The 27018-nt window shown below is 44.5% G+C and overlaps 3 protein-coding genes across 6 annotated transcripts; 1 reads left to right on the forward strand and 2 right to left on the reverse strand.

Annotated features, from left to right (window-relative positions):
* Positions 1 to 4520: 4520 nt before the first annotated feature.
* dnaaf9 (dynein axonemal assembly factor 9) lies at positions 4521 to 18954 on the reverse strand. Of its 4 annotated transcripts, none has more exons than XM_058077854.2 (37): positions 18595 to 18953; positions 17983 to 18062; positions 17771 to 17896; positions 17576 to 17700; positions 17162 to 17258; positions 16984 to 17090; positions 16823 to 16900; positions 16576 to 16677; positions 16437 to 16492; positions 16233 to 16368; positions 15899 to 15980; positions 15562 to 15598; positions 15400 to 15484; positions 15240 to 15316; positions 15103 to 15147; positions 14986 to 15031; positions 14576 to 14687; positions 14429 to 14499; positions 14283 to 14330; positions 14032 to 14122; positions 13844 to 13947; positions 13619 to 13762; positions 13470 to 13555; positions 13222 to 13323; positions 13029 to 13149; positions 12859 to 12947; positions 12579 to 12716; positions 12337 to 12462; positions 10791 to 10828; positions 10394 to 10529; positions 10096 to 10182; positions 8241 to 8347; positions 7897 to 7971; positions 7012 to 7202; positions 6781 to 6846; positions 6021 to 6114; positions 4521 to 5323 (listed from the first exon to the last, which is right to left on the reverse strand). In XM_058077854.2, the coding sequence occupies exons 1-37, from the start codon at positions 18648 to 18650 to the stop codon at positions 5217 to 5219; spliced, it is 3468 nt and encodes a 1155-aa protein (XP_057933837.2). In that variant the 5' UTR covers positions 18651 to 18953; the 3' UTR covers positions 4521 to 5216. The 4 variants fall into 4 exon arrangements, with proteins under 4 accessions (XP_057933837.2, XP_078652122.1, XP_057933838.2 ...); XM_078795996.1 differs by lacking the exon at positions 18595 to 18953 and adding an exon at positions 18234 to 18470; XM_058077855.2 differs by lacking the exon at positions 6781 to 6846 and having other exon boundaries at positions 18595 to 18954.
* A 620-nt stretch (positions 18955 to 19574) lies between these two features.
* LOC131132328 (uncharacterized) lies at positions 19575 to 22978 on the forward strand. The gene is made up of 2 exons (XM_078796111.1): positions 19575 to 20387; positions 21218 to 22978. Exons 1-2 carry the CDS (start codon positions 19586 to 19588, stop codon positions 21928 to 21930), a joined length of 1515 nt encoding a protein of 504 aa, XP_078652237.1. The 5' UTR covers positions 19575 to 19585; the 3' UTR covers positions 21931 to 22978.
* Positions 22979 to 22985: 7 nt separating this feature from the next.
* On the reverse strand, positions 22986 to 25738 carry cfd (complement factor D (adipsin)). The gene is made up of 5 exons (XM_058077860.2): positions 25585 to 25738; positions 25339 to 25495; positions 25026 to 25167; positions 24664 to 24954; positions 22986 to 23259 (listed from the first exon to the last, which is right to left on the reverse strand). The coding sequence occupies exons 1-5, from the start codon at positions 25643 to 25645 to the stop codon at positions 23098 to 23100; spliced, it is 813 nt and encodes a 270-aa protein (XP_057933843.2). The 5' UTR covers positions 25646 to 25738; the 3' UTR covers positions 22986 to 23097.
* Positions 25739 to 27018: the final 1280 nt, after the last annotated feature.

Genomic DNA, 27018 nt, shown 5'->3' on the forward strand with positions numbered 1-27018 from the left:
TCTGTTTTGGTCAAGTAGTTTGGAAAATAAATTACCTGCAAAAAATGCGACTTATACTCCAGTGCGACTTATGTATGTTATTTTTTCTACCTAATTATGCATTTTTGGCCTTGTGCAACTTATACTCCGGAGCGACTTATAGTCCAGAAAATACAGTAATTAGACAGTAATTTTTTAAAGCATCAGTCACAGGAAAAAAACTGAAGTTACAGCAGTTTTGTGCAAAATACAATTTGACGCCCTCCAAGACGAAATGTGGAGGTCAGTATGGCACCTTTGAAATACGAGAGGCCTCTCTTTGTTCACAATACAATAAGTTCCTTTTTTATTTATTGAACTATAAGCCCTTTGTTGAGATTTTTATTCTCCAAATCTAATTGTGGCGGCGTGACATTAAAATCCATACACAATTCGATTTGGGGGACAAATAAAAGCTTCCTCCTTCTTGCATGTGCCCAAAGTGGCGTGTGAGACAAGACACACGTTCATATCCGTTCAATTCCAAAAGTGATTACAATCCACATTAATGGCAAGTAGAAACAACCTTCCATAGACAATTGGACGCTATCACACCAAACTTTGTTTTGATCCTATAACTTCAGCTCCAAAACAAAGACACAAAGGTGCTGGTCCGCCAGAGAGCTGTGTAGCACTGAACGTACAAAAAGAGGCTTGTGGAGAGCGCTTTGAGGACCCCTCAAGTGTAAACTGGGGTATTCAAAAGAAGTACCCAAGAGAAAATTGGGTACCAAGCTAGTTCATTTCCCCAAAGAGAGTTTGACTTTCAATCCTGTCAGAGACGAGCACTTCCTTTACATCATTAGTCCAAGTTGAAGCCCCAATTATTAAGAAGATGGGGGATGAACTGCATACCTCAAAATTTCAACATCTCTGAGGGAGTAGAATTTGACCACATTTTCAGGAAAATTCCACTTCTTAAGTCGCACCAAGCATCAAAGGATTTCGCCATTGAGACGTCAGCGTACCTGACGAGGATGCGGTTCAGCAAAAAAGGATCCACTCTTTGGTTTTTAGGGTCTTTTTGGGACACTTCCTAGTTGCTGTCCCTTGTTATAAAAGGTCAAGATGGGCTACTTTATTGTAACAATACATTTAATTATTAATGTTCAAAAATACTTCAATTTTACAATATTTCAAGGATCCAAAAAAGAGCTGTGTGCCAACAATGGCCCCTGGGCCGCACTGTGAACACCCCAGCCTTAGAAGGTACACTAGATTTCTAAAAGAATGCTGGCCCCTATTGATTGTAGCTCAAAATAACGTTTATGTTAAGGTACCGTTCCTCTTTTTCGGTCAGATAAGCTGCCATAAAACATTACGATATGTACATAATTTGTATGTTCTTAAAGTACTCCATGACTCCTTCCTATACGTATTGTTGTACTGACTCTGGTAAATTGTCCAAACATGTTTTAGGTTCCTGTGCAATAATTATTTTGCTCCCTCCGGCAGCTTCCTCTTGTGTGACCGAGCCTACTTCGCCCTCTGGCTGAAAAAAAACCAAAACATTTCTTTGCAGGATGATTCCACAGATTCCTTTCACCAACACTGTTTAAAGACGAACCCACGCGGACCACATCCCCTCGGCCTGGGCACAGGACCGGGATAAAGGTCTGAGCTGGAGCCAAGGCACTGCTGACAAGATGTGTCTTTTTTAAATACGTATCCAATGATCGATTCATATTTGTACAAAAATACTATTCACTGTTTGGAGGTATTGCAAAATAACTCCTTTTTGTCGTAGCAGGTTGGTGAAAGGCATTTTTGGGATTAAGGTGGCATCCTGTTACCGTGACATCATAACACATGCAAACAGTAGTGGTAATCAGATTTTACGTATAGTATATGTGCGAGTATAATCTCTGGTATAATCTCTGAAATATCACACCCTGCAGAACTCTCCACTCTTTAAGGACTTCTTTTGGCCAATCAGGGTTTGTGCTGGGCTCCAACAAATTTGACACCAATTTGAGCAGCCTTTGGTGCGCCCCCAAATTCTGCACGGCTATTTTGCTGTCAGTGGAGGTAAATCTCAGCGGTCTTACGTAACTTACTTGCAGAGAGGCGAGCAACTGTTGCGGAGGGAGGGGAAGGGGGGTGGGGGATCGACTAGGAGCGAAAACCACCAGGCTCTGCTTTTGTTAGCATTTTTTTTGCATACAAAGGATTTCAGTTACATTTAATCCCGCGTCACCGTAATCCTGCTGTTAATCTGTCAATATAAAAGAGCCGCAGAGGCACTGCTTGTTTTCCCCCCCAATGAAGCAGTGTCTCATTTTACAGCACAATAACTTTGTCGTTGTCCTTGAAGAGCCGATGAGCGTAACGCAGTCTAAACATCAGCTACAATTACACTTCCATTCATGGAGGAAGTTACAAAAAGAAGCGAGCGCTGACCTTCTTCCACTGGCTAAGAGGAACACATTAGAGGCTTACTTTGTTACTATTCTAAGCATTCCGTTATTGGAAAAGACAGTGGCACATCTAGCGCTGGATGGTATGGCTTGTGAGCGAGGTTGGGGGAGTGAGGATTATATAAATCTGCACAGAGACACACGAGGGGAGATAGCTTTTATCACTTTTGGCCTGTCGACCTGGAGAGAAAACAATGTAATATTCATGTTTTCTTTCTGACAGCCGCACACAAAGCTGACAGCCCACAACGAGTCGTGATTTCGGTGTCCGGTGTGGTCTCACAAAGTGACACAGCCGCACAAATCCCGACCTCCCCTCCAACCGACTGGGAATCTAAACACCCTCCAGTACTGGAGGAGACCTCAGTCCCTTAAAGACTCCTCTACGTATCCTCCAGCCTAGGTTCTGATTGCGGTTTCTTCGCTTGCTTGTGTCACCAAGTGCTTGGTCTTGTGGGGTTTGGCTGGTTCTCTTTAACGTACCAGAAGCATGCTTCTACACCTACCGCATGTGTATGGTGCCTTGAGATAACTCCTGTTGTGAATCGGTGCTATATATGTGCATATATTCATTCATTCATTCATTTTCTACCGCTTATCCTCACGAGGGTGCTGGAGCCTATCCCAGCTGCCTTGGGGCAAGAGGGGGGGTCCACCTTGGACTGGTGGCCAGCCAATCACAGGGCACATATAGACAAACAACCAATCCCGCTCACATTCATACCTATGGACAATTTGGAGTCACCAATTAACCTAGCATGTTTTTGGCATGTGGGAGGAAACCGGAGTACCCGGAGAAAACCCACGCATGCACGGGGAGAACATGCAAACTCCACACAGAGATGGCAGAGGGTGGAATTGAACGCTGGTCTCCTAGCTGTGAGGTCTGCGTGCTAACCACTCACCTTATGTGCATATATATATATAAAACGCAATTGACTTCACCTGCTTGGCAAGCTCATTATTGTGTACATCAGGGGTGTCCACAGTGCAAATCCTTCAATATTGGCCAACGTCTTAGAAAAATTAGAGTCTTCTAGACATGAAATAACACCCCTACAGTCATATTTACACTTGTATTACTAAATATAGTCGGCATAATAACAGTAAATAAGCCATTTAAGACAAAATAAGACTCACGTTGTCGTGTATGTTGCTGTAAGTGCCGACGGTAGCCAAGTGAGGAAGTGACCTCGGCGATTCAGAGATGAGTTTTAGCCTGCCGTCGGTTACGGCCGCAACAATAGCTCCTGTTAGGCATTATTGTACCTGTTAATTACAGTAACATTACTGACACCTAATGATCATCACATAGTTTATATTTGAAAATTCGCAATTTAGGCATAAAATACGTAACATTTGCTGTTTTTTATTATTAATAATAAGCTGAATTCAACTACAAAAGAGCATTAAATTTGCAGCACAAAGTAGCGAGGGTATTGAACTACACAGTATTGCTTTTAGCATCTTTAATGTACAAAAGGGTCCCCCGTGTTACATTTTTCTCTATGTGGTCCTTGCTGGAAAAGGTTTGGACACCCCTGATGTATCTATATCAATATATCATGTTTACTATCTTATTTGATGTCGTATTTTACAAAACAGATTTGTTTTTTGCTGAGAAATACTGGCTTATCCTGGTCGTCAGCCATGTTTTTTGCTCACATCTGACTGATATGTTTCGTGTTCGGACCCCGTAAGCTGCATGTGGGATATGTCCGACTTCCCAGCCGTCCTGAACATAGCATCGGTCTACCGTAAGCGACGGCAACTCTTCATCGTCAACACCAGGTAGCTGGGGTCAAGCCAAATTGGGTCCCTTTGAAATGGACCTTTTATGTCACACTGTGCTACAACACGGTTAGAAATGTGGGAGGCGATGTCACATTTTTGGAGGGGGTCAAAACTCAGTGATGTTTTGGCTGTGACGGCACAGTTTTGTTTTTATGATAAGCGCCAGTAAACTGTCTTGTGTTTTAACAGCGACATGGAATGCCTCAGTGATTGTTAGACAAATCCAGCTTTAGCTTAGCTCTTATTGCTAATGCTATAGGAAGACGTGCAGTGAACACAAACATGGATGTGCTAGTGCTAGATGTGTGATGTGCAGCAAGGCTTAGCTTGCGTTTATCTCTAAAATCTGCTTTCTTCCTGGTAACAGAGGAGAAGATTCTGGTGGACACATAACACCGGCCTCAGCTGTTCTGAGACGATGCTGCGGGGACCCGCGTTTGCTTAATTGCACTTTCATTAGATTCACGGCGGGAAGTCTTAAAATAAAACGCGGGGCTGGCGCGTAGCACTGTTGTCTCAACAGCACACAGATTGTGCTGTGTTTACATCTCGGCAGCCGAGCGCGGCACGCAGACGAGTAGACAGGTGCTTGGCAGATTGGGTGACGACAATTCTTGAGAAACCCCACCAGGGAGCCCACCGGAATCATACGGCTATTCACGTCGGGCCAGAAATAGAGGCATTAACTTGCCACATGCGATAAACACAAAGGCGCAAGCTGCAGCAGGGTTGTCGGAAATTGGAATGGAAATTCCCTTACATCGTGTCTGGCTGCGTGGCACGCCGGTGTGGTGGCGGAGTGTACGACTTTCATGATGCAAACACGCGTCACAACGTATCCGAAACTCGCCTGCACTTGGCACCAGAAAGAAAGGATTTGTAGTTAAGTGCTCAGTGACCCCCGTGCCCTCCCTGACCCCCCGCCCCCCCTCCCCAAAGGCGTTAAATTAGACCGACAGATGGCGTGATTCCACATGTGGCTCTCCTTCAAGGATCAAACAGGTCCGGTTGCACCTGCAGCTCCAGCTGGCGGTTGAACAGCTCGATGTCTTTGTTGGCCTCAGCCACGTACTCCTTGATGAACTCGTCCATGTCTGTAGGGAGCCACGTCAAGGAGGCAACACATGCATGGACTCCAACAGGCGAGGGAGCGCATACACGGCACCACATGCATCCGTGCACATCCTCTATGGTTACCGCATAACATGCTATCAACGCGGCGGCTAGTCAAGATTGCACACGCTGTCTTTTTGCCTGTTTCATGGCTACAGCCACAAAACTTCAAACTTACTATGGAACATTTGCAGCATCCACAGTCATCAAACAAGGTACACGTCTTATAAGGACGCCTTATAAGGCTTACGTGACTTCACTGCCAGCAGCACCTTTTTTAGATCAAACGGCATATTATCATTTATTGCTTCTGTGACGGGGTTTGTTTTTTTTTTTTTTTCTGATGATCATCTCTTATCACGCTGGTGGGTATGCTGGAGCCTATTCCAGCTGACTGTGGGCAAGAGGCGGGGTGCACCGTGGACTGGGCTTCCCAGGCATACGAGTTGGGAGTTGAAACCAGTTTAGCAGCTCGCATTTTCCCATGGGCTGTTGGCCACCAGTCCAGGGTGTACCCCGCCTCTCGCCCAAAGACAGCTGGGATATGCTCCATCAACCCCCCCCCCCCCCCACGCGACCCTCGTGAGGATAAGCTGTCGAAATTGAATGAATAAATGAATGTTGGTGGTTAGATGTTAGCTGAGGTAACGATGACATAATGTGGTCGGAGAAGGATACTGGGATGACTGTTTCTTTTCTCTCCAAAGATGTCCACATATTGATAACCGTTGTAGAAGAATCCTGGTGGCAGTGGGTCCAAGTGTCTGCTCATCTGCATGAACACGGAAGAAGTAATAAGTTTCAGGCTCTCTTAACCACAAAAACAAAGAAACATTTCTAAAATGTTGTGTCTCTGCCAGAAAACGGGAAAGAGGATCCACAGCTTGACCACATTAACTCAAAATGGCTGCAGTCAAATTGTTCAAATTTGAAAGGATTGTAAATGTTTTATACTTTTATTAACAATTAAAAAGAATCATAGGTCTCTATGTGACTAAACACGGTCACAGTGACATGTTTAGTCACAAGGGAAGCGCCTATAAAAAGTCATTAGCTAGACCAGAAAAGAGCCAGCCCCTGATTGGTTTGAATGCTTTGAAGGCTTCATTGGGCGCCTCAAAGCTCGCTATATGACTAGCTGCCACAACATTGTGGAGAAAACTATACAGCAAACGCATCAAGAAGGAAATGGGTCAGTTTTTCTCATACCTACTGTTGCTGACGGTTGTCCTCTGTTTGAATATCATTTCATCAAGCTTTTTCTAACATTCCAATAAGTAAAACGAGTACTTGTATGATTTGTGCTGATATGGGCCAACATCAGCTGATAGTCAAGGCTGTAATATCAGTATCATAGGATAATGGTGATACGTCGTATGTGTTATAAGTCCTATAAGCTACCTTGAACTGGACACAGCAAAAGACTAAAAATGCTCACGTGAATGTTCTTGATTTCTTGCGGTGAAAGAGTTGCTTCAGTTTTTTTAGGCTTCTTGGTCTGTCTCTGTGTGCACATACAACACAGTGTTTACCTTGTAGCTATACATATTTATTGACATACGGTATTTTCATGCTCATCTGCATTTAGAATAAAAATGCATGTAAAATTGTCATTTGGATGCAGAGTGCATAATGTCAACACATAATGTACATGCTTATAACAGCATACCTGCTTGGTGCACAGCCTGAGCCAGTCCTTGAGTCCGTCCTCAGCCAGGCTGACTCCATCAAAGACCAGGAAGCACGGCGAATCGTTCCTTTGAACGCCCGCTTGGATCAAGGGGTCGACGCTCTGCTCCGGGATGATGATGAGGTTACCGGTCACAGTGTTGTAGCTCACCTCCATCACATGCTGAGAGTCTAGAGGCCCAACACAAGGAAAGATGGATGCAGCTCAACGGCAAAGAACAAAAAAAGTTCACACCCGGAGAGACACCTGCCGCCCTCAAGGTGTTAATGTCCCGACACCCGTATGACCCCCGTGATCCCAAAATGGATAAAAGGCCTCACATGTGGTGCAAACATTGTAACACCGGGAAGAATATGTGATGTGATCATTTTTTAGATGCCGGTGCCTAATCTGTACTTTGGAAACAGTTCCGGTGCCCGTACCAGTACCTACAAATGTTGTCCTAAAACAATGCCTAAAACAAAGAAGGGAATAGTCATTGAAATACTTCAAAAATATGAATCCAATTATAACCAAGTTAGAAATGTATCAATATGAAACTTAGAGGTGTAAATTTTTAGTTCCCCAAAAAATAAAATGACAAAACAAACAGATAGACAGTATGTTATTAATGTGCAAGAGATAAACAGCTATATTTCCAGCAGCAAAATTGTGGAAATAGGAGCAAACAGGCATAATGTAGAGCGGAAAAGTGGCAATGCTAATTTAGCTTTAGCATATTAGATTGGGTTTAGCCTAAAAATGATCAAAAACACCCCTCCACGTCCTAGGTTTTTCAAATACACAGCCCACGGTGGAAAACATTGGACACCCCCGATTCCGTAAATAGTAAACAGTCATATAAACAAAGGAAAAAAAACCTACCAGAAAACCTGACTTTTCCAGAAAGATTGTAGACATTCCCTCGGAAGGGGCTCGGCCTCAGCGATGCCTTGAGAGCTACAGAGGAGACAGCGCTGAGTGTTGTATGATAAAGAGTAAGTATTTATTGCAATACATATCATATAAAAGCACAATTATGGAGTTGCTACCACTGAGGCAGCACTTGGCAGAAGGCGCCAACAATTACAGCTCTTTGGCACGGTGGTCCTTCCCATATTTGGATGGAAACCCAGCTTATGTAATCACTGTGGACTCTGCCAGCCCGTATCTAAAGCTTCAAGAGGAATAAAAAGAGTAGGGCAGGGGAGCCTTTCTTTCCATCTTACCTTTACAGCGGACCAGAAATAGAGGCCTCTCAAGAGGCCGGCTGAAAGCCACGCGATGCTGGCCGAGGACCAGAGACCCAGAGCCAGACAGGAAGCGCCCTGTGCACCTGCAACAAAGACCAGGAGCATGTTACGTGGATGGCGAGGAGACAAATGTTGTGCTATATTTTGTCTTTGGACGGAGGCTTGTTTACTCTTCTAGCTGCCCGCAGGAAAAGAGCCAAGCGAGGTTGTCTGGTTTGCTGGTAAAAGTGGAAAATACTCAAGAGTGCAGATTATCTACTAAAAAGTCCAGGCTGGTGCCAGAGACACCAAGGGTATTATCCGGGGAGAGACATGGGGGGAGGTTGGTGAACACCGAGGCAAGAAGAGCGGATGGGGCAGGTCCAGCCAAGGAATGGAGGGCCCAGTGTGTACATGGCAACTGTGCTGCGTGGCCAACAGCTTGTTACTGGGCTGCGAGGAGGCAGCTGCTGATAGAACACAAGATGCCCGGAGGGCTTTACAGCAATCAGCACCGCTGCGGCCGAGCGACAATTACACCATGGGGGGGGGGGGGGGGGGGGGGGGGGCACCGAAGCCAAAATCAATGGAAGTGTTTGGCTTGGTGGCCACAAGTTTAACTGAGGACGCGTGAGTAAGGTAGGATGTAAAAGTGAATGTACGGGAGAAGAAAGGAAGGATGTCGTACAAGAGCATAACCAGTATGTAGAGGAGGATGTATGTATGAGAGAGCATGCACCGGAATACAAAGGTGAGGACATAGTCGGGGAATATGCAGGAAACGGTATGGCTGGAAGATGGCATGGAGAAGATCATTAGGACGACATGCAGGTGTTCATTCAGGAAGACATGTGGGGGGCTTTTCCAGGAAATGTATTGGAGGATGTAGAAAATATCCAAAGTGCATCCAAAGTGCAGCCTGAGGGCCATCAGTACTAAATAATAAAAACATAAAACAGGCCTGTCCTAACAAGAACTAGTCACTACCCGTAAACACGTGACAGGCTAGAGCGTTATTATATCATTTTACAATTTAAAACGCCTTTAATAAGTGTATGATATATTATGGGGTTTAGAGCACAAGTGTCAAACTCCACCACATCAATTTATGTGGCCCACGAAAACCTGGGAATAATGTGTGTAAATAAGGCATCTTCATTGCTAAATGTATTTGAATTTTGACAGGAAGATGGCCTAGAGTGTCCAAAATACACAATTTTATGTGCGTATCTATTGTTGGTGGTCAAACAGACTAAGAGACAGCTTCTTTCCCAAAGCCATCACTGCAATGAACAATCATAAATGAACATTACTTATTTTTGCACTACTAAAACACACACCTCACTGCTACGTACAATAAGCTTCAAATTGTGCAATACTGGACTTATGTGCAATAAGATTCATTCATTCAAGTGAAACTCAGGTACAATATGTGCAATACTACATTTTGGTTACTGCAATTATACACATTGTTACTGTATAGGTTATAGTTTTGACTGATTCTACATTTTGTTACTGCATAGGTTATTGTTTTGATGTACATATATACGTATATTTACACTTATTTTGAACAGCACCTGCCACTTTTATATTTATATTGTTGTTCCTCGTTTTATTTTTATCCTTTCCTTATTCTTATTTTTACTTTCGACAAAATGCACTGTGGAGTTGCACTCAAATTTCGTTGTATGCAATGCAATGACAATAAAGGCGATTCTGATTCATCTTGGAGATCTTGATCACACGATTTTAAAACCACCATTTGATTGTTCAGGATGAGACCCTTGCTGGAAACCTTTGGGAGACCCCCCAGTCTAAGAAGATGTGGTAGCACACAAGAGACGGCTCTCACCAGCCTGGGTAGAGGACATAACGTGCTCTCAGCATCTGAGGTCCATTGAAGCTGCTCTCAGACAAAATTAGCTTGACGTCTTCATTCCTGTTGCAAGCATTACAAAATGTGACATCAGATAGCATCTCCATGACAACAGCAGGATGATACTTGTGCTTTTTAAACATTGATACTTTCAAGCACCTTACACATACTGCTTATTCAAATGTCATTGTTCAGGTATCTCCACAATGCCAATAAGGACTATCTATTCATCAATTCATTGACCAATGTGAAGGTCTCCTGTTTGGGGTCCTACCTGGTGACCGCTCCCCTCGCTGCCAGGACGAAGGCTGCGCTGGGGTTGGCGGTGCGTACCAACTGCTGAATGTGCTGCACCAGGGGGTGCGTCTGCTCTGCCGCAGGCCCAGTGAACACCACCACACTTACGATACCTACAAATAAAAGCAACTATCCTCAATTGCATATTTTTATACACACGCAAAGTATTTGGAACATCCCTTCCAGGATTCTTGGTGGCAGACTTCAACACGTCCAGTGTTGTGACAAATTGAAAGTAATTTACATATCAATTGCCAACTGTTTGGCTGCCTCAGTTTGAAAGACACATCCGGGGCCCCTTTGTGACCCTTTTGGGAGTGTTTATGCAGACGGTATTATATTGTTAAGCGGGACACAAAGCAAGCGGGACTTACCTTGGCTACACTGCTCCAACAGTTTAGGAAAGGCAAACCTGAAGGGAAAGAGAAGAAAACACTGAGGGCAGGTTCTTTTGTCTTCTACTGGCGGCCAAGACCAGCACGTTGATGTGCACGTGCAGGACTTCACAAAACCGGTCACAGTTGCTAATTCATTCAAGTAACATAAGTATACTTCTGTTCGAATATACTAGGAAGCAGACTACATCCCAAAAGATGTGCAAGATGGTGCGCTGCGGCTTCACTGTAACGTCTTTGGGTGATGTCACTGTCCCTGAATTTAACTGGAGAGAAGGATCAGTCATTTATCTTCCCCGTCCTGATGTAATGAAGTGTCCGTATCCATGACAAAGAATGGATCATGGCTGACTGATAAGCTTGAAGGGGGGCTCACACATGTGGCTTTGGTGGATTAGGGAGCTATGTTGAGGGAGGTGACAGACGGGTCAGAACCAAGATGGGCTAAACACACCCAATTAGCAACACAACTGGGGCCCGCTGACCACTACACAATCTCTGGCAACAAATAGTCACGAGGTGGGGGTGGGTGGGGGGCTGACTCGTGGAAGATGACGCCTGAAATAGAAAAGTCCATGTGGACCACCTGTCAAAGGGCGGGTCCACAACCTCCTGGAAAACATCAACATTAACAAGCTAAAGATATTCCTGATGCGGACGTGTCTCTATACCAGTGCAGTACCAGCACGGTGGAAAAAGAGTCAATTAACCGGAGTGGTGCACCGTGTGTGAAAGCCTAAAGCCTAAAGACTAAAGCCTGTGACCAAAAAAGGAGATTGAATGTAAGGCTGATCCCCAAGCCTCCAGTTTGAACGGCTAAAAACATCACGTGACCTCCTCCTGGAAACCTCCAGGAACTTATCCACATCCACCTTGTCAGTCATCATCTGAGCTGTTCTTTGAGGGAATCCTCTATTCCAAGCTATTATACTACTTTTCTTTTGCCTTATTAAGGATTACGTAACAGGGCCAGAGCACTAAGCCATTAAAACCGCTCTGTTTTAGTATATTACTGCTCAGTAAAGCTACATCTAACATGCCAAAAATCACACCAAATTTGGCAAGCGCATGCATCCGGTCGGGAATTTACGGATTTTGAAAGTGCCCAGTAATTGATAAACCTGACATTAGCTTCAGAGAGTGAAATTAAATCTGACAGGCATGTCTATCATAGCACAAAGGAACATAATTATGTACATTACAGCAATCTCATTAATTCATTTCATTCTATTTATTATTATCATTATGTACTGTGTAAAACCTAGGCACAACATCAAATTAAAACCAACAAAATGAATACAGACCCGCCATCCACTAGTATGAGCCTATAGAGAAGATGTCCTTAAGGCTGCACTTTGGACACCCTTTCATATATACTTTACATTTTTCATTTCTTGGGATGTTGGTGCCTGAAAGGATCTCCAGTTTACTTTAATGTGACACCAAGTCAAGCAGTATAAAAAAATAGTGTCACATGTTGTAAAGGTGTCGTGGAGAGATTCTAGAGCTGAGCTTCACATGTCACCTGTGCTCCAAGCAGGAGGCCAGTGGATCAACGCAGGCAGTAACAGCGCCGATGGTAAAATGGGCCTGGACAACAGGATCCGGGTGGAAAAGCACAGCCCGAACAACATCTAGAACATCTGCGTATCTGTGGGAGTAGATTGCAATGTTAGAATCCTCGGCCAAAATAATCCCAACCAAGCATTAATATTTGTCAAAGGCAGGATCTCTGTACTGCATCTCTTGAAAGTGGAGTTTTCCTACCCAGGTGAGAGCACCAACAGGCGCCACTTCCCTCCCAGGGTCCTCTTATGGTTCTCTGAGAAGTCAGATAAAAAGTCCTGCAGGTGAGAGGCTGAGAAGACGTCGCAGGGGTCAGCAGCCGGTGGATACACCAACCACCTGCAGGCACCGGGAGATCTTTATTATTCTTGTGTGTGTGTGATATTTTAATGTCCTAAGAGTGATGAAACATAGAACAATGTATGCAAAATGAGACCTGGATGCACACTTTTCTCCTCACCATGCACTCCTATTTCCCTACCTTCCGTATTCTCTGTTCAGCCGGACCAGGAAGTCGCAGAGCGTCTCCTTGTGGCTTCCTGGCAGCCCGCTGATAACAGTGATGACAACCTTTTCCCCAAAAAAACTTGACAAGGTCAGCTTCGAAATGCAAAATGTCGTTTTCACCTTCTTGCAATCTCAGAAGCCTACCTTGGTGTCTCCCTGGCTGCTGGAGTTCCTGCTCAGCTTTGCGGAAGGGAAGAGTGCCCCCAGGTGGTCAAACAGTATAGGCTCCTCGCCGATGCTGCTCAGGGAAAAGTGTTGCAGGAACCTGCAAAAGGAGCATTAAGACCTTCAGAAACTGTACAGAATAAATGATTGTTATTGTGATGCCAGTACGAACATGTCCTGCTCTGGCTGATGTGAGTGTAATGTCTTCAGGGTGCCTCTGCGTTTGGCCACTGGAGGCTCCTGACCATCATGCAGCTGTTGCAGCCTACTGTGCCTGAGAGAGACATTTACAATCATACACAGCTGAGAATTATGCGAGTCTTGACTAAATCAACTTGACGACTCGATGAAGAGATCCAAGCTGTTGTTGCTGTGGCATGATATTGGATGACTGATTTCATGGTCAAAAGTGAATCATACATGCTTTTGTGACTCCATGTCAGCTGGTCCTGGTCCACCGAGTGCACGGTGAGTCCAGATTCAGCACTTGGCCACTCTGGCAAAACCTACGTAGAGAGTAGACGTGTGACACATGAAATGATGAAACTCCAAGATGGTGAAGGGCTCACCTTGGAGTAGAAGCACCTGTAACCCTTTGACTTGGGCTGAAGGGCAAAGACCAGGCACTGGTCGGGGCTGTGGAGGGGGAAGGGCAGGTGAGGGAGCAGGCTGACCTTGTAGTCCACAAAGAGGGACAATACCGCACTAGGGTCCTGTTCGAAGGGATAATATTATTATATCGGGATAACCAACTCAAGATAAGTCACATGACGGCATAAGTCACGGCAGCGTACCGGGTCATAGAACCGAATGGTACTGATGTGTTCCTGGGATATAGTGATGCTTCCGTACTGAGAATGGACAAACAGAAGCCCGCCAGAGAAGAAGCTGATTTTACCTATCATCGGAATCGAAATGAAAACACATAAAACAGTCACATGATTAAAAGATGGCTGATATCTTTGTGAGTATGCATACTTACCGTCTTCAGGGGCTGAAAGATGGCTGCTGGACAATATGTACGCTGGGTCTGCTATGGTTAAAGCGAATCCCAGACAAGAGTCTTCCTCATTCTGTCCAAACACAACACACACACATTATATCAACGTGTAGAAATTCACTTCAATAGGTACACCAGTACGATGGAATGGGCTGGATCAAAACTTCTCCCTCCTAATTGGATTGTGTGGGTGTTCTATTGACGTGGTATGCAGTGTACAGCTCTGACGTCACCTTTGTAAGTTGCTGGGCCAGTTCAGACTGCTTGACATCAGGTTCCATCTACATCAAACACAACATTTCACTAATACGACCTCAGCTAACTTCTACCCACGGTCATTCTAAATGTCCGCATTCATTTGAGTAGCGCCCATACGTACCATCCAGCAGGCGTACCGAGGCACGGTTGCAGTTAGGATGGTGCAGCAGCTGTCTGAGGACACCGTGCCGTCTGCAGGAGATGGAGCGCACTTGACAGGTGAAGCCACAACAAGCAGAGAGGACCCCAAAATATCAACAAGTCGTACCTTTGTGTTGAATGCTGATGCTGGAATCTAGGAAGGCTTCAGAGAAGACCACAGAGCCGAGGTTGTCCCCACCCCCCTGCAGGTCTGGGATGTCCCAGACTGTCATGGAGGCCTGAGGGAGAAAGGAGTTGTATGTACACAAAGACCACAGACTTACTAAATTACATGAAGACTTTACAAAGCATCACGAACAACGTGTATGTTTATGTACGACCAACTAACTGGAATTACGATCCTCATCACCAAAAGCCTATCAGACCAAGCGGGGGTAAGTCACTGTTGATGCACTTTTGCACTACAGTCCTGGATAATGCATACGGTGTTGCTACTATTGGAACCGTAATTCCCCTGACAGCACACGCCAAAGCGAGCAATACAGTTACTGCATATTCGATCTAAAGGACACTTACGGTTTTTATGACAAAGCGGCTTGCAGCATCGGTCAGTGGTAGGAGCCTAAAACAGAGAAAAATTAATGTTTAACTTTTCTAGTGCATCTCTAAGCTGATTGGATGCTGAAGACCCACCGCCCCTGCTTATTGGCTGCCTGAATGATGAATTCACATCTGGATCTGCGTGAATACAGAATCACACAAACATATAAGCGCTACCTGTTTCATATTTAAATAAACGTTTAGAGTCTAAAGAATAAAAATTTCCTTACTTGAGAAGACTACAGTATGCACTTAAATCCAAAGAGTCCACAGTGGCCAAGAAGGTGTGTTCTGCTACATCTTTAGCCTGATTATAACATTACAACAACGTTAACTGTTTATGTGCCGCACGTGAAGGAGAGAGAACAAAACCACAGTGGTTCTTCTCACCTTGGTGGCACTGGAAGTTCTGGTGAAGCATTTGATTCCTGCAAGAACGGCTTGAACAGCAGCTGAGTAAATGCCGGACAACAGCCTGAAAGTGACAAGTAATTAAGTCTTCATTTTTCACAAATATACTCGGTTCAGAAAAAAAAACAAGTAAAAACTTACAAGACTTGGGTTTTCTTTGGCTTTGTGTGATAACTCCCTGCGGATGACACATACATGAAAATATAGTGCTATTATGCTTCTCTAGTCTGATTTTTATCTCCAAGCTGTGTTAAATCATGAACAGTTGAAAATTGGTTAGCGTACACCCTGGTGTATGTCTAAGCTAGCAGGAGGCTTTGGTGGGGGAGCGGTAAATTATGTTGTTATGATGACGTTTTTATGGTTGCATCGATGACTCCCAAATTTTCCCCATTCATCCGTTCATGGGTAGTGAAATGTGACTCTGGTGTAAAGCGGGGGATCAACTGTAAGGTCAAATCATATCCAATGGCCTCACCAAGGTACGGCGTGTGTGTGGTTCCAAAGAAATAGGTCCGACAGCAGGCTAACGCTCCTCTGGGGGCAACACATTGCAAAATCTGAGGATGGAAAGAGCATTGATCAGTAAAAATCCTCACGAATTAAAAAAACTGAAAAAAACATCCTTAAAGACATGAATTCTTTGGCGTGCTTTTAATGAGAGGGAACTGCAGCATGTTGGAACCTGTCCTGTTCCAGATGACACCACCAGGTGGTGCTGCAGGACCAGAACTAACTTGACGTCTCATACAGTAAAATGTGCCATCATGGCTGCATGGCCAATGTGCGGATGCCGCTGTGCTGCTTCTTACCATGTGTCGGGCTGCACTGCCTGCAGGTCCTGTGCTGCGAACTTGATGACTCTCAGACGGAAAGTTGAAGGAGTAACTGTCCATGTCTTCTGAGGACGAGTGTGCACCAAACAAAACGTAGGGCTGCCTCTCTTTACTGGAAATGAAAGTGTTCTGTTAACATCCGAACTGCAACAGTTTTATTTACTATTGCAGGAAAATTACTTTTTGTCTGTGATGTTGCTTGAGATGAGTCCATGGGAGTAATACAGACGGAAGGCCTGAAAAGTAAAGCACTTTGAGGACTACTGCATGGAAACGGCATATATAAGAACTCTATTTGTTTTAGAGCGCGTCGGCTTGCCTCTCCTGCCTGCGCCTCAGACAGCTCCAAAATGGACAGATGACTCTCCAGGTCCATGCTGGAGAAGAAGCTGCTCCACTGCCTCTCAAAGCTGCTCAAATCCTGAAAGCGGCAACCGCGTAGGAGAAGTCATCACATTGGGACATGATTATCATACTGAGCACAGGATTCAGGATGCCTAGTAACTCTGGTGAAAGGTTGTGTCAATATATTTTTTCCTGCTTTCATGGCAGCGGTTCAACCAGACCTGGGCCAGCAGCTGGTCCAGAGACACAGAGTCCAGTCGGCTGTAAAGCTGCCACAGTTGCTCGCTCATGTCCGACAACTGAGGAAAACAGGAAGTGGTCGTTAAAGCGGAGGAGAAAGTGTGAAATGAAATAAAAAATACAAATAAAAACCCCATCTCACCTTGTACTTCAGGGTGAAAAAGCTTCCTCCACCAATGCCCTCCAGGGCGAAGGCTTGGATAAGGGGCCACTTTTCCACCATGAAGATATCAAACTTTTGCACATGTCCTGGAAGTCAAATAACGGCAGTATAATTAACGACGTACATTGAAGTGAATGTTGAATCAAGTAATCTATACCAAGGGAGCTGTAGGGGACACCGATGCGATGGCAGTCTTGCACCATTGTGACAAAACTGGAGATTTTGAACTCCTCTGCCGCCTCTTCATCTTGGTACTGCGTGGGGAAGACACAAGTGGGGACACAAAGTGAAGTCAGGGGCAAAAAGAAGAAGGGGACACCCCTGATAGAGACTGCTAAGCCCGTAAGAAGAAATACACTGAAATCTTAAATAGTTGCTTTAATAACATGTCTCCATTGGACATAATGTAAACAGAATTCATCTGTTCCAGGGTCAAACTGCAGATTGTATAAAGCCTTCATTAAGTGTTGGGGTTTAAAGTAGCATTTAAGCAGCATTATAACATTCTTAGCTACCATACAAGTGCATAAAGACGTTAACGGCTGCATGATAAAACGATGCAAAACTCAACCTCAATTTCTGTCATGCAGTAGAGGTGCAGGTTCCTCCAGTGAGACAAATAAGGCAGCAGGTAGTTAAAGTTGACTGGGTTGCAGTAGAGGTGAACACATCCGGCCTTGATCAGAAGGATGACGTCTGTAAAGAAGACCAGAGGAATTAACAGAGTTGCTTAACAGAAAGAAAGCAAAAGATTCGATAGACTCACCATCCAGCATTTCTTCTGAGAACCCCTCCAGGGAATGTTCCATGTTGATTGGACTTCTTCCGTAGAGGCCATAGAAGAGGTATTTCGCCAGCTCCGTGCAGCCCTCGTTGTACCGGCTGTCAATTCCTGAGAAACAACATCCATACTCAATATATGTCAAATGATCATAATCCATAGAGAAATGATGTTCCACAGAACACGGTTCTCCTCACCAAGAGAGCACAGGATGCCATCAGAACTGGAAGTATCTCCATCGCTCAGCAGAGACTGAACCTGACGCAGGCGGCAGCAACTAGAGGCATAAAATGTATAAAATTAAGAATTTAAGGAGTGGTTCTCTCTTTTTGTTTAGTTTCATTATTGTATTTTCTTATTATTATTGTATTTTATGTTAGTCATGTGTTCTGTGTACAGTGTGAGTGACTTAGGAGTTAATTTAACTATCGGCAATGTTCTAACTGACCTGACCTCCTGCATTGTCATTCCAGAGGATGATTTACTTGCAATCAAGCGTCTTAATGAAGTACTAAAACCAAGTACAAGCGAATTGTTATGTGATAACACGGCGGTTGCTGTGCTGGTTCAAGCTAACCATAGCAACGCTTGTTGAAGCGTAAACTAACCGATCCCCGACTCCCGTAGGAACCGTGTACGCCACTTTCATGATTGTTGTTTTATGTTTACACCGATTAGGCGGCAAGTAAGACAGTGAGCAGCTTTGATGTTAAGCAGAAACAACAACAGTAAATTTGACAGTCTGGAGATGGGCAGATGTGCTTCTTAGCATGCTAGCAAAGATGGCAGAAATACAACATTAACGGTACCTGACAGCTGGGTTGACTCCAGGGTATTTCCCAGTAGCTCGTCTAATCCCGGCCATGGTTCGGTATCGTCTCGGTGTGGCAGGGAGATGTTTTATATCCTTAAAATCTCGCTTTTCCCAGACCAGAGAGCTAGCTGCATCTTCTCCATCACCACCGAGAACGTCCACACTAGCATAGCAACGGGGCGAACCATTACAAACTGAGGAGGGGTAACATGAATATTTAGGTCAACTTGGATTCCACGCACACACACATAATAAATATTGTATGTTTTGGCGACATAATCTATTTTAAAATGTTGTTTATGTCAGAAAACCGTCCACAAAGTTTAAAATATCTGATTTCACCCCCTCCTCTCTGTTTTTTAATGCTATGGTCGTGTCCTGTTTGGGGTCTTTGGACAGCTGTACAACACAGCCGCATTATGGTGCAGTGCCTGTGCAATAACACAAATAAGGACGCATAGCTGTGCATGTTTTCATGCGCAAACCTTATTTTTTTCCCTTTAACTTACATGGTTTAAAACTCTCATCACATGATTAATATAAATTATATCAGACATTGTGATTCTCACACCATAAACATACACTATACAGTATACAGTACTATATTGTACTATTCCTTCCTTAATCATCCTGCACATTCTGACAAAATAAAGTTTTTAGTGTCGTGCGAGCATGCAGACGTGGATTTGATACACATCTTGCATATTCCAGGAGTGTTGGAATGCAGTTCCTTGAGAAAAACAATGCAGGTGGCACAATACTTGTTGATGTCAGGAATGTTCCTCTCATGTTGCAGAGCAGAGCAAGCAGTCATTTGTCTTGTTCATGAAAGCCTGCACCTTGCCAGAGACATGTCCTGCAGTAAGTGTAACTTTTTGTGCATATACGGGATATATATAGATATATATGTGTGTGTGTGTGTATATTTGTATGTATTATAAATGACTTCTTTTGCACTTCTTTGTTTAGCAGACATGAAACAGGCCATGGTGGTCATCTCCACAGAAGAGGAATGGTCCTCTCTGGTGTCTTTGCTGGAGGAAAATGTTACAGATAAAGACCAACAATCGAATACCGAGGAACATGTCTATAACTTGGTGCTGGATGACCGCTTGATCAGCCTCCACTATGCAGATTTAAAAGCAGACATGACAGAGGAGAACATCAGCCAAGTGATGAATGCTTGCTTCACATCTTGCAAAGATGGAATCAGCACATTCCTGCTGTTGGTTCAAGGTGGGCATTACACAACAAAACAAATGCGACTGTTGGAGATAGTTCAGGCACATTTTGGAGCCGAGGCGTACAAGTACCTGGTGATTGTCTCTCTGGAAGACGGCCAAGCGGTGACCATGCTGGATGACACCCTCCTGGAGCTAATAAACACGTGCGATGGACGCTACTGCACAATGACCTCGACCTCTGCCAGGGACAAAGCCAGCGCGCTGGTCAGCATGGTGGACTACATGCTGGCCGAGACTGGTTCCACGGGCTACAGCCACAGCATGCTGGCCGACGCTAAGAAACGCAGCACAGAGGACACGGCCATGCGCATGCTGAAGCAGAAGGTGCAGGAAGCTGAGGAGAAGGTGCGGGCCTTCCAGCAGTTGGTCGTCCAGAAGGAGGAGAGACGAGCCAAAGAGGTGGAGGAGCTGAGGGAGAAGCACGACGAGGAAAGACGCAAGGAGGCTGCAGAAAGGAGGCGGCACGAGGCAAAGAAGGAGAGCCTGGAGGAGGCTGTGGTCAGCCATACAGCAATACTGCACCTCCAGGCCAGGCCAGAAGATGGTAGGTACCATTAGTAGCAGAAGGACTTGTCGACCTATTGTTGTTTTGTCATGTTTAAACTGGTTTCTTCCATAGTCTGGGTATAGGTTTACTACTGTATTTGAAGGTTTCCTCCATAGTCCTCACAAAAGTACTTTCAATGTCTCTCAGCGGAAACAACAATATTAGCATTGAGCTCTCATGCTCCACTCCAGTCCAGTAGGAGGCAGTCATGCACATTAAAAAGTGGGTGTAAAAGTAGCCTGCTTTGACCACACATCAATTCTTCCAGTTGTTGCCAGCAGAGCGGCAAAAATAACATTCTTGTCATAGTCTGGACTCCCCTGAATGCTTCAGCTGTATATATAAATTGTTAGTTAGCTAGGTGGTTTGCATAAGCTATATATAACTTGTTAGTTAGCTTGCTGGTTTGCATAATCTATATATAACTTGTTAGTTAGCTAGGTGGTTTGGATAAGCTATATATGTATAACTTGTTAGTTAGCTCGCTGGTTTGCATAAGCTATATGTAACTTGTTAGTTAGCGAGGTGGTTTGCATAAGCTATATATAACTTGTTAGTTAGCTCGCTGGTTTGCATAAGCTATATGTAACTTGTTAGTTAGCGAGGTGGTTTGCATAAGCTATATATAACTACGTATATAGTATATATTTGCCTTTACAAATCACGCACCACTATAGGATAGTCTGTGGTTAATTGAATATTGGTGTATGCACTCCAAAGTTGACAAAGACCAAACAGAAAAACCCTCAATTAACGACCCGGATCTGCACCAAAATTCCACCAACTTTGAAGGACATAATAACCAGTTGATCTGTCTCGTCTTTTAGAGGATGACACAAACAAGATGTCCGTCGTCCTGCTGGGTCTGTCCGGTTGTGGCAAGACATCAGCTCTCAATCTCATCTTGCAGCGAGCAAGCAACCAGTACCCCAGCGCCGAGTCCACTGACGAGGACCCCCACCCCACCCTTGTCTGTGAGAGGAGGGAGGTTTGCACGGCGGGGAAGAGGCTTATCCTGGTGGACACCCCCGAGCTGTGGGATGAGGACGGCACGGAGAACCTGGAGCAGGTGAAGGACTGTCTGGCTCTGGCGCTGCCGGGACCCCACATCTACCTGCTGGTCCTCCAGGTGGGCCGCTTCACTCAGGGTGAGAGCGAAATGCTAACCTACCTGCAGAGGATCTTTGGAAGGGACGCCGTCGAGCACTGCATGGTGCTGTTTGTGCACATGAACCAAGGCCCGCAGCGGTCTCAGAGCATCCACGACTATGTGGCGGGGGCCCACACCACGCTGCATGAGCTCGTCCGGAGGTGCGGCAGCCGCTACTATGAGCTGAGCCTGGCCAAGACCCACAATGGTCTGAGCTACCCTCAGGTCAGACAGCTGCTGTCAGGCGTCAACAAGCTCGTAGCGTCCCACGGAGGACGAGCACATGCCGTGAAGAGGTTCGCTGCTCAGGAGCTCCAGGGAAGGAAGACAACGATTGAGGACAAGAAGAACAACAGTTGGGAGGCCAACTTCCTGCTTAAAGATGCTTAATGCCAATCATCCATCATGTGCTGTATCTTATTGGATTGCTTTGACTTTACCAGGGTGTCCAAACTCTGTTGGGGGCCACTTTGATAGACGCAAATTATACCTAAAGCATTATTTTTATTTGTGGGAAAACCTGCCATGTTGTGCTCATAAACGCCATAATCAGGCTGCTTATTAGTAGAAAAACCATCCCACTTCAGCTTGCTTGAGGAGGTTTTCTTTACTTGCAGTGAATCGGCTTAATATTTACACTCTTACTCACGGTGCATCCAAAATAACACAACAGGTAACAGGAAGTTACCAAACATGACTTGTGTGTTTTGTTTTGAATGTAGAGTATATTAGTGTGTAAATGTGTATTCCGATCCCTGTACAGTCTGTGTGTGTTTTCACATGTGCGACTTGGTATTTTTGGTTGCACCGTGAGTGAGGGAGGTGTTTGCTTTGACCACCCGTGAATGGCGTACTCAGTGTGACTTTAGTTTAATTTTATTTTTGGAAAATGTTATGGTCCAATACGTAAATAACGTGCCACGATTCACAAATGACCCCCAGGCCAGACTTTGGAGACCACGATACTATACGGTATACTGTAAATGAGCCAAAGTGCAAATTAAAGCATTGAGAAGACACAGTGAAAGATGTGATAATATGTAGTGGTTCAGATGTTTGGTGAGACCAGATCCCTGCAACAACAGGCTTTTATTGCAGGTTTGAATTATCCCACAACAGATACAATAACGTCTAATAAAAGTCCCTAATAAAAACACACCAAGCTGAAACTCAACTCTGTAGCCCTGACATCACGTCCGTCCCACCACTGCTATGGATCACATTTATATAGCAACACACCAGAGTCTTATTTATGTTGTTATTTTGTTTACTATATGAGATAATAAGAGTGTAAATGTGACTATAGGGGTGTTATTTTATGTTTAGAGGGCTCTAACAATGGACAAACAAACATTTAGAGGGTTGTAAAAGGGTTTTCTATGCTCTAACTATGAAAATATTCAATTTATAATAAAAAAATATGACTTTGTGAATGTGATTAACCAAGGGATTACTGTTTAGGTTCGGTGCTACAGTTGAAGGTCAAAGTGACAAGTAGATATGACAGGCTTGTGACCTTATGAGCTAGGAGGAAGGAAATATCCCCCGAGGTGATCCTTAAGCGTCGCTCTGAAGGCCCATGATGCCGTCTATCCACTGGGTGTAGTGTGAGATGATAGTGTAGATCCCCGGCTTCTTCAGTTGGCCGCACTTCTTCCCTCCGTTGGACGTGATGCCCACCGCCACGCCGTTGTAGAGCAGCGGACCGCCAGAGTCTCCCTAAAAGAGAAAGATGGGTTTAATATTGAGGTTGTGATTCAGGGATGGGCTGATGGGAAAAATGGGCTACTGGTGACATAAAAACACATAACAGGAAAAACTAAATAAAACTAAAACAAAATAAACTAAAACAAACTAAATAATAATGTAAATATTGCAATACAACACAAACTGACGGCAGGTGAATGGAATGAGGTTCCACAGGGTGGCTAAGGCACTGCACGTTTGTTTTCATGTGCTGGACTGACTTTCAAAGCATGTTGACATATTTATCTCCAACAATCAGCTTCTGATTGTGATGATGCCTCCTACGCTTCTGCCATTACTGTTCCTTTGTCGTACTTTATACATTTTGTTCCATTTCTTTAGGCACGGCAGTTAATATTGGAGGGACTTGTTGTGATATATTACTCAAAATAAAGATTTTATCCTGGAAAACACTAACATAATTCCTGCTGTACTGTGTACTGATTTGACCTTTGACTTCTACCTCAGTCAACTTAGGGTGACAACTAACTGAAAACTCAAAAATGCCAACCATTGTGTCTAAAGAACAGGCAGCCCTTGTGTTGACTTCTCGTGTTCTGATATTTCAGTCGTATACAGTATGTACTCCATTGAATCATTATTATTATTACAGTGGTACGTGACCCAAAACCATCGGACAGCCAAACAGCATGTCTAAAACTAGTCTAGTGTTTGCCTGCTGACTCCAAATGGATCACGGTTCTTTTACAGTTCGGACACTATAGACAGATTCCAGTCAGGAAATCCTTAAATCATCTTTATAGTGTGTGAGTGTTTTATTTGTTCATAGTATACAACGCAGAGTGTCCAAAACTGTCTGCTGACTCTGAATGGATCACAGTTCTTTTACAGTTGGGACACTATAGACAGATTCCAGCCAGAGAATCCTTAAATCGTCTTTATAGTGTGTGGTTTTTATTTGTTCATAGTATACAACGCAGAGTGTCCAAAGCTGTCTGACTGTCTGCTGACTCTGAATGGATCGCGGTTCTTTTACAATTGGGCCACTATAGACAGATTCAGGCCAGGGAATCCTTAAATCATCTTTATTGTGTGTGAGTGTTTTATTTGTTCATAGTATACAACGCAGAGTGTCCAAAACGTTCTGCTGACTCTGAATGGTTCGCGGTTCTTTTACAATTGGGACACTATAGACAGATTCCGGCCAGGGAATCCTTAAATCGTCTTTATAGTGTGTGAGTGTTTTATTTGTTCGTAATATACGACGCACACAGAACGATGAACGACTCTGTATCTGTCTCCAACAGAACATTGATGGTAAAGGTGAGAAACACAGTAACGGAACTCGCATGTCGACCTCCTGTATCTTGCCAATCTAGCTTGATGTTAGTCCACCGGAAAAGCATCACAACTCACATCACAGGTGTCCTCCTTCTTGTGCGGCTGGTCACAAGGTTCCTCGCAAACCTTGTGAGCACAGATCATGTTGGCGGTGAACTTCCTGCCAAAGTAGTCACTGCGTCTGCAGCGTGCCGGGTTCATCACTTCCACCACCACCTCCTTCAACTTGTCCGGCCGGGAGCCCAGATTGTCCAGGGACCCCCAGCCGGCCGTGTCCACCTCGGCGTCTGTGTCGGGGTTGCCGGAGTCTTCTCGCAGGAACGCCACGGCTTTGACAGCGTCTGAGGTGTTGAACGGCCGATCCAACTGCGAGGATCACAAAAAGACAAAGGTTATGTCGTCTGACAAAGACACGGCAGCCGACTGAGTTTGCTTACTTTAATGAGAGCGATGTCGTTGTCGTAATTGGACGAGTCGAACTGAGCGTGATTGTGGAGCTCCATAATGTCAAACGTCTGCTTGGTGTCTTCATCTTGACTCAGAGAGTGAACACCAAGGACCACTTTTCTGCCGTTTGCCCTGTCAGAGTAATATACCTGGAGCTTTACTGACCAAATGTCCTCCTTTCCTAGGACATATCCTGTTTTCCCATCTTGTCTAGGCCATCCTGAGGTTTTGATAAAGTGATGAAAATGCCCCAACGCTATATTTTCCAGTGTTTTGAGTGTCTCACATACGAGGAGTCCTCACCCTGTGGGAAGGCAGTGCACCGCCGTCATCACCCACCGATCGCCGACCACAAAACCTCCGCATTCGTGCTTCATGCTGTCGCCTTCGACCACCTGGATAGACGCCATGTAGGGCCGAGAGTGGGGTGCCGCCTCCCTGCCCCCGATGATGCCCTCCCCTGAGGGGGGCCACAACAGGACATGGCACTTCGATAAATCATGTCATGCATCCAGTGGATCTAAAAGTACAAGTCAAAGTGAGCCTCACCTTTGGAGAAGAAGGCAAAAACCAAGAGAGCAACAACCATGAGCTTTTTCTCTGACACCATGATGGCGTTTCAACCAAAAAGTCAAAGCTGGCGGCTTTTAAAGGGATTCAGCCTTAAGGGCAGGAAGTGGGAGTAGATCCTCTTGTCCCTTTCCTGGAATACAACAAAAAAACAGGAAAGCACAAGATGTTATTCCGACACTGGACTCGTCTCTTCAATGTGTTTCTGTGTCCTTGGTGTTTTATCTTGTACTTTTCTACTTTTATTAGACTTTGTCAACCTCCTGCCTTCTCAGTGTCTGCTTTGGTGTCCAAACTACACAAACTACAACACAAAATGCTTACTTTCGGCAAAAAAGGGTAACTTTTGCTTAAATGTGCAATCTTTTGGACTGTATTCAATCACGTAACAACATTATTTATTATTTAATTTAGAAAAAACGTGAGAGAGAAGCCAGAAAATTCAGTAAGTACACCTCAAAGGGAAATACAGTCAATGGGGTTTGGGATTAGCCTTTTTTACATCATGAAAAACATCAAAAATGGCCTCCGTGTCAGTAAATTTGGACATCCAACAGGAAGTCATTTCTCAAGTCAAGTTTTCACTGTAGTGCACATAAAGCAGGAAGTACACATGTCCAACGACAACAATGTTACATAACTCCCTGTACAATCAAATGAGGAAGTAAGTCAAGGTGGTTGGACTCCAGGAAGAAGATGACCCCTGTGGACCTGTCCTATTTCCTGGAAGCAATCACCAACAATTCAACTAAAGGATTCACTTCACATTATTATTTCCGTAGTAAGTCAAGCGGTCCTACACAGAACAGCGTTACAATACAGCTTTTACTTTTATTACTGCTGCCCATTTGGAACTGAAATACTACGATCAGGGGCGTCACTACGTTCTGAGGACAGGGATGCACAGGATATGAATGAATGAAGGAGACATTCAAAAAAATTCAAAACACAAATAAGTACCAGTACCAGTAAATACCAGAGACAAAGAAGATAAATAATAATAAATAATAATAATAATAATGTGCCTCACAGCTAGAAGACCAGGGTTCAATTCCACCCTCGGACATCTCTGTGTGGAGTTTGCATGTTCTCCCCGTGTATGCGTGGGTTTTCTCCGGGTACTCCGGTTTCCTCCCACATTCCAAAAACATGCTAGGTTAATTAGCCACTCCAAATTGTCCATAGGTATGAATGTGAGTGTGAATGGTTGTTTGTCTATATGTGCCCTGTGATTGGCTGGCCACCAGTCCAGGGTGTACCCCGCCTCTCGCCCGAAGACAGCTGGGATAGGCTCCAGCACCCCTGTGACCCTTGTGAGGAGAAGCGGTAGAAAATGAATGAATGAATGAATGAATGAATGAATGAATGAATGAATGAATGAATGAATGAATGAATGAATGAATGAATAATAAT

This window comes from Doryrhamphus excisus, linkage group LG14 (assembly GCF_037039965.1).
Source record: "Doryrhamphus excisus strain RoL-2023G ecotype Guam linkage group LG14, RoL_Dexc_Guam_v1.1, whole genome shotgun sequence".
Lineage (NCBI taxonomy): Eukaryota > Metazoa > Chordata > Actinopteri > Syngnathiformes > Syngnathidae > Doryrhamphus > Doryrhamphus excisus.

Coding starts and splice junctions, on each gene's coding strand:
- dnaaf9 (XM_058077854.2), bottom strand. CDS start 18,650: ATGGCCGGGATTAGACGAGCTACTGGGAAATACCCTGGAGTCAACCCA. Junction 16,901..16,983: donor TTTTCACCCTGAAGTACAAG/GTGAGATGGGGT, acceptor TGTTTTCCTCAG/TTGTCGGACATGAGCGAGCA. Junction 14,500..14,575: donor CATCAGCATTCAACACAAAG/GTACGACTTGTT, acceptor CATCTCCTGCAG/ACGGCACGGTGTCCTCAGAC.
- LOC131132328 (XM_078796111.1), top strand. CDS start 19,586: ATGGTGGTCATCTCCACAGAAGAGGAATGGTCCTCTCTGGTGTCTTTG. Junction 20,388..21,217: donor CCAGGCCAGGCCAGAAGATG/GTAGGTACCATT, acceptor CTCGTCTTTTAG/AGGATGACACAAACAAGATG.
- cfd (XM_058077860.2), bottom strand. CDS start 25,645: ATGGTGTCAGAGAAAAAGCTCATGGTTGTTGCTCTCTTGGTTTTTGCC. Junction 25,496..25,584: donor TTTTGCCTTCTTCTCCAAAG/GTGAGGCTCACT, acceptor GGCCCCCCTCAG/GGGAGGGCATCATCGGGGGC. Junction 24,955..25,025: donor ACGACATCGCTCTCATTAAA/GTAAGCAAACTC, acceptor TGATCCTCGCAG/TTGGATCGGCCGTTCAACAC.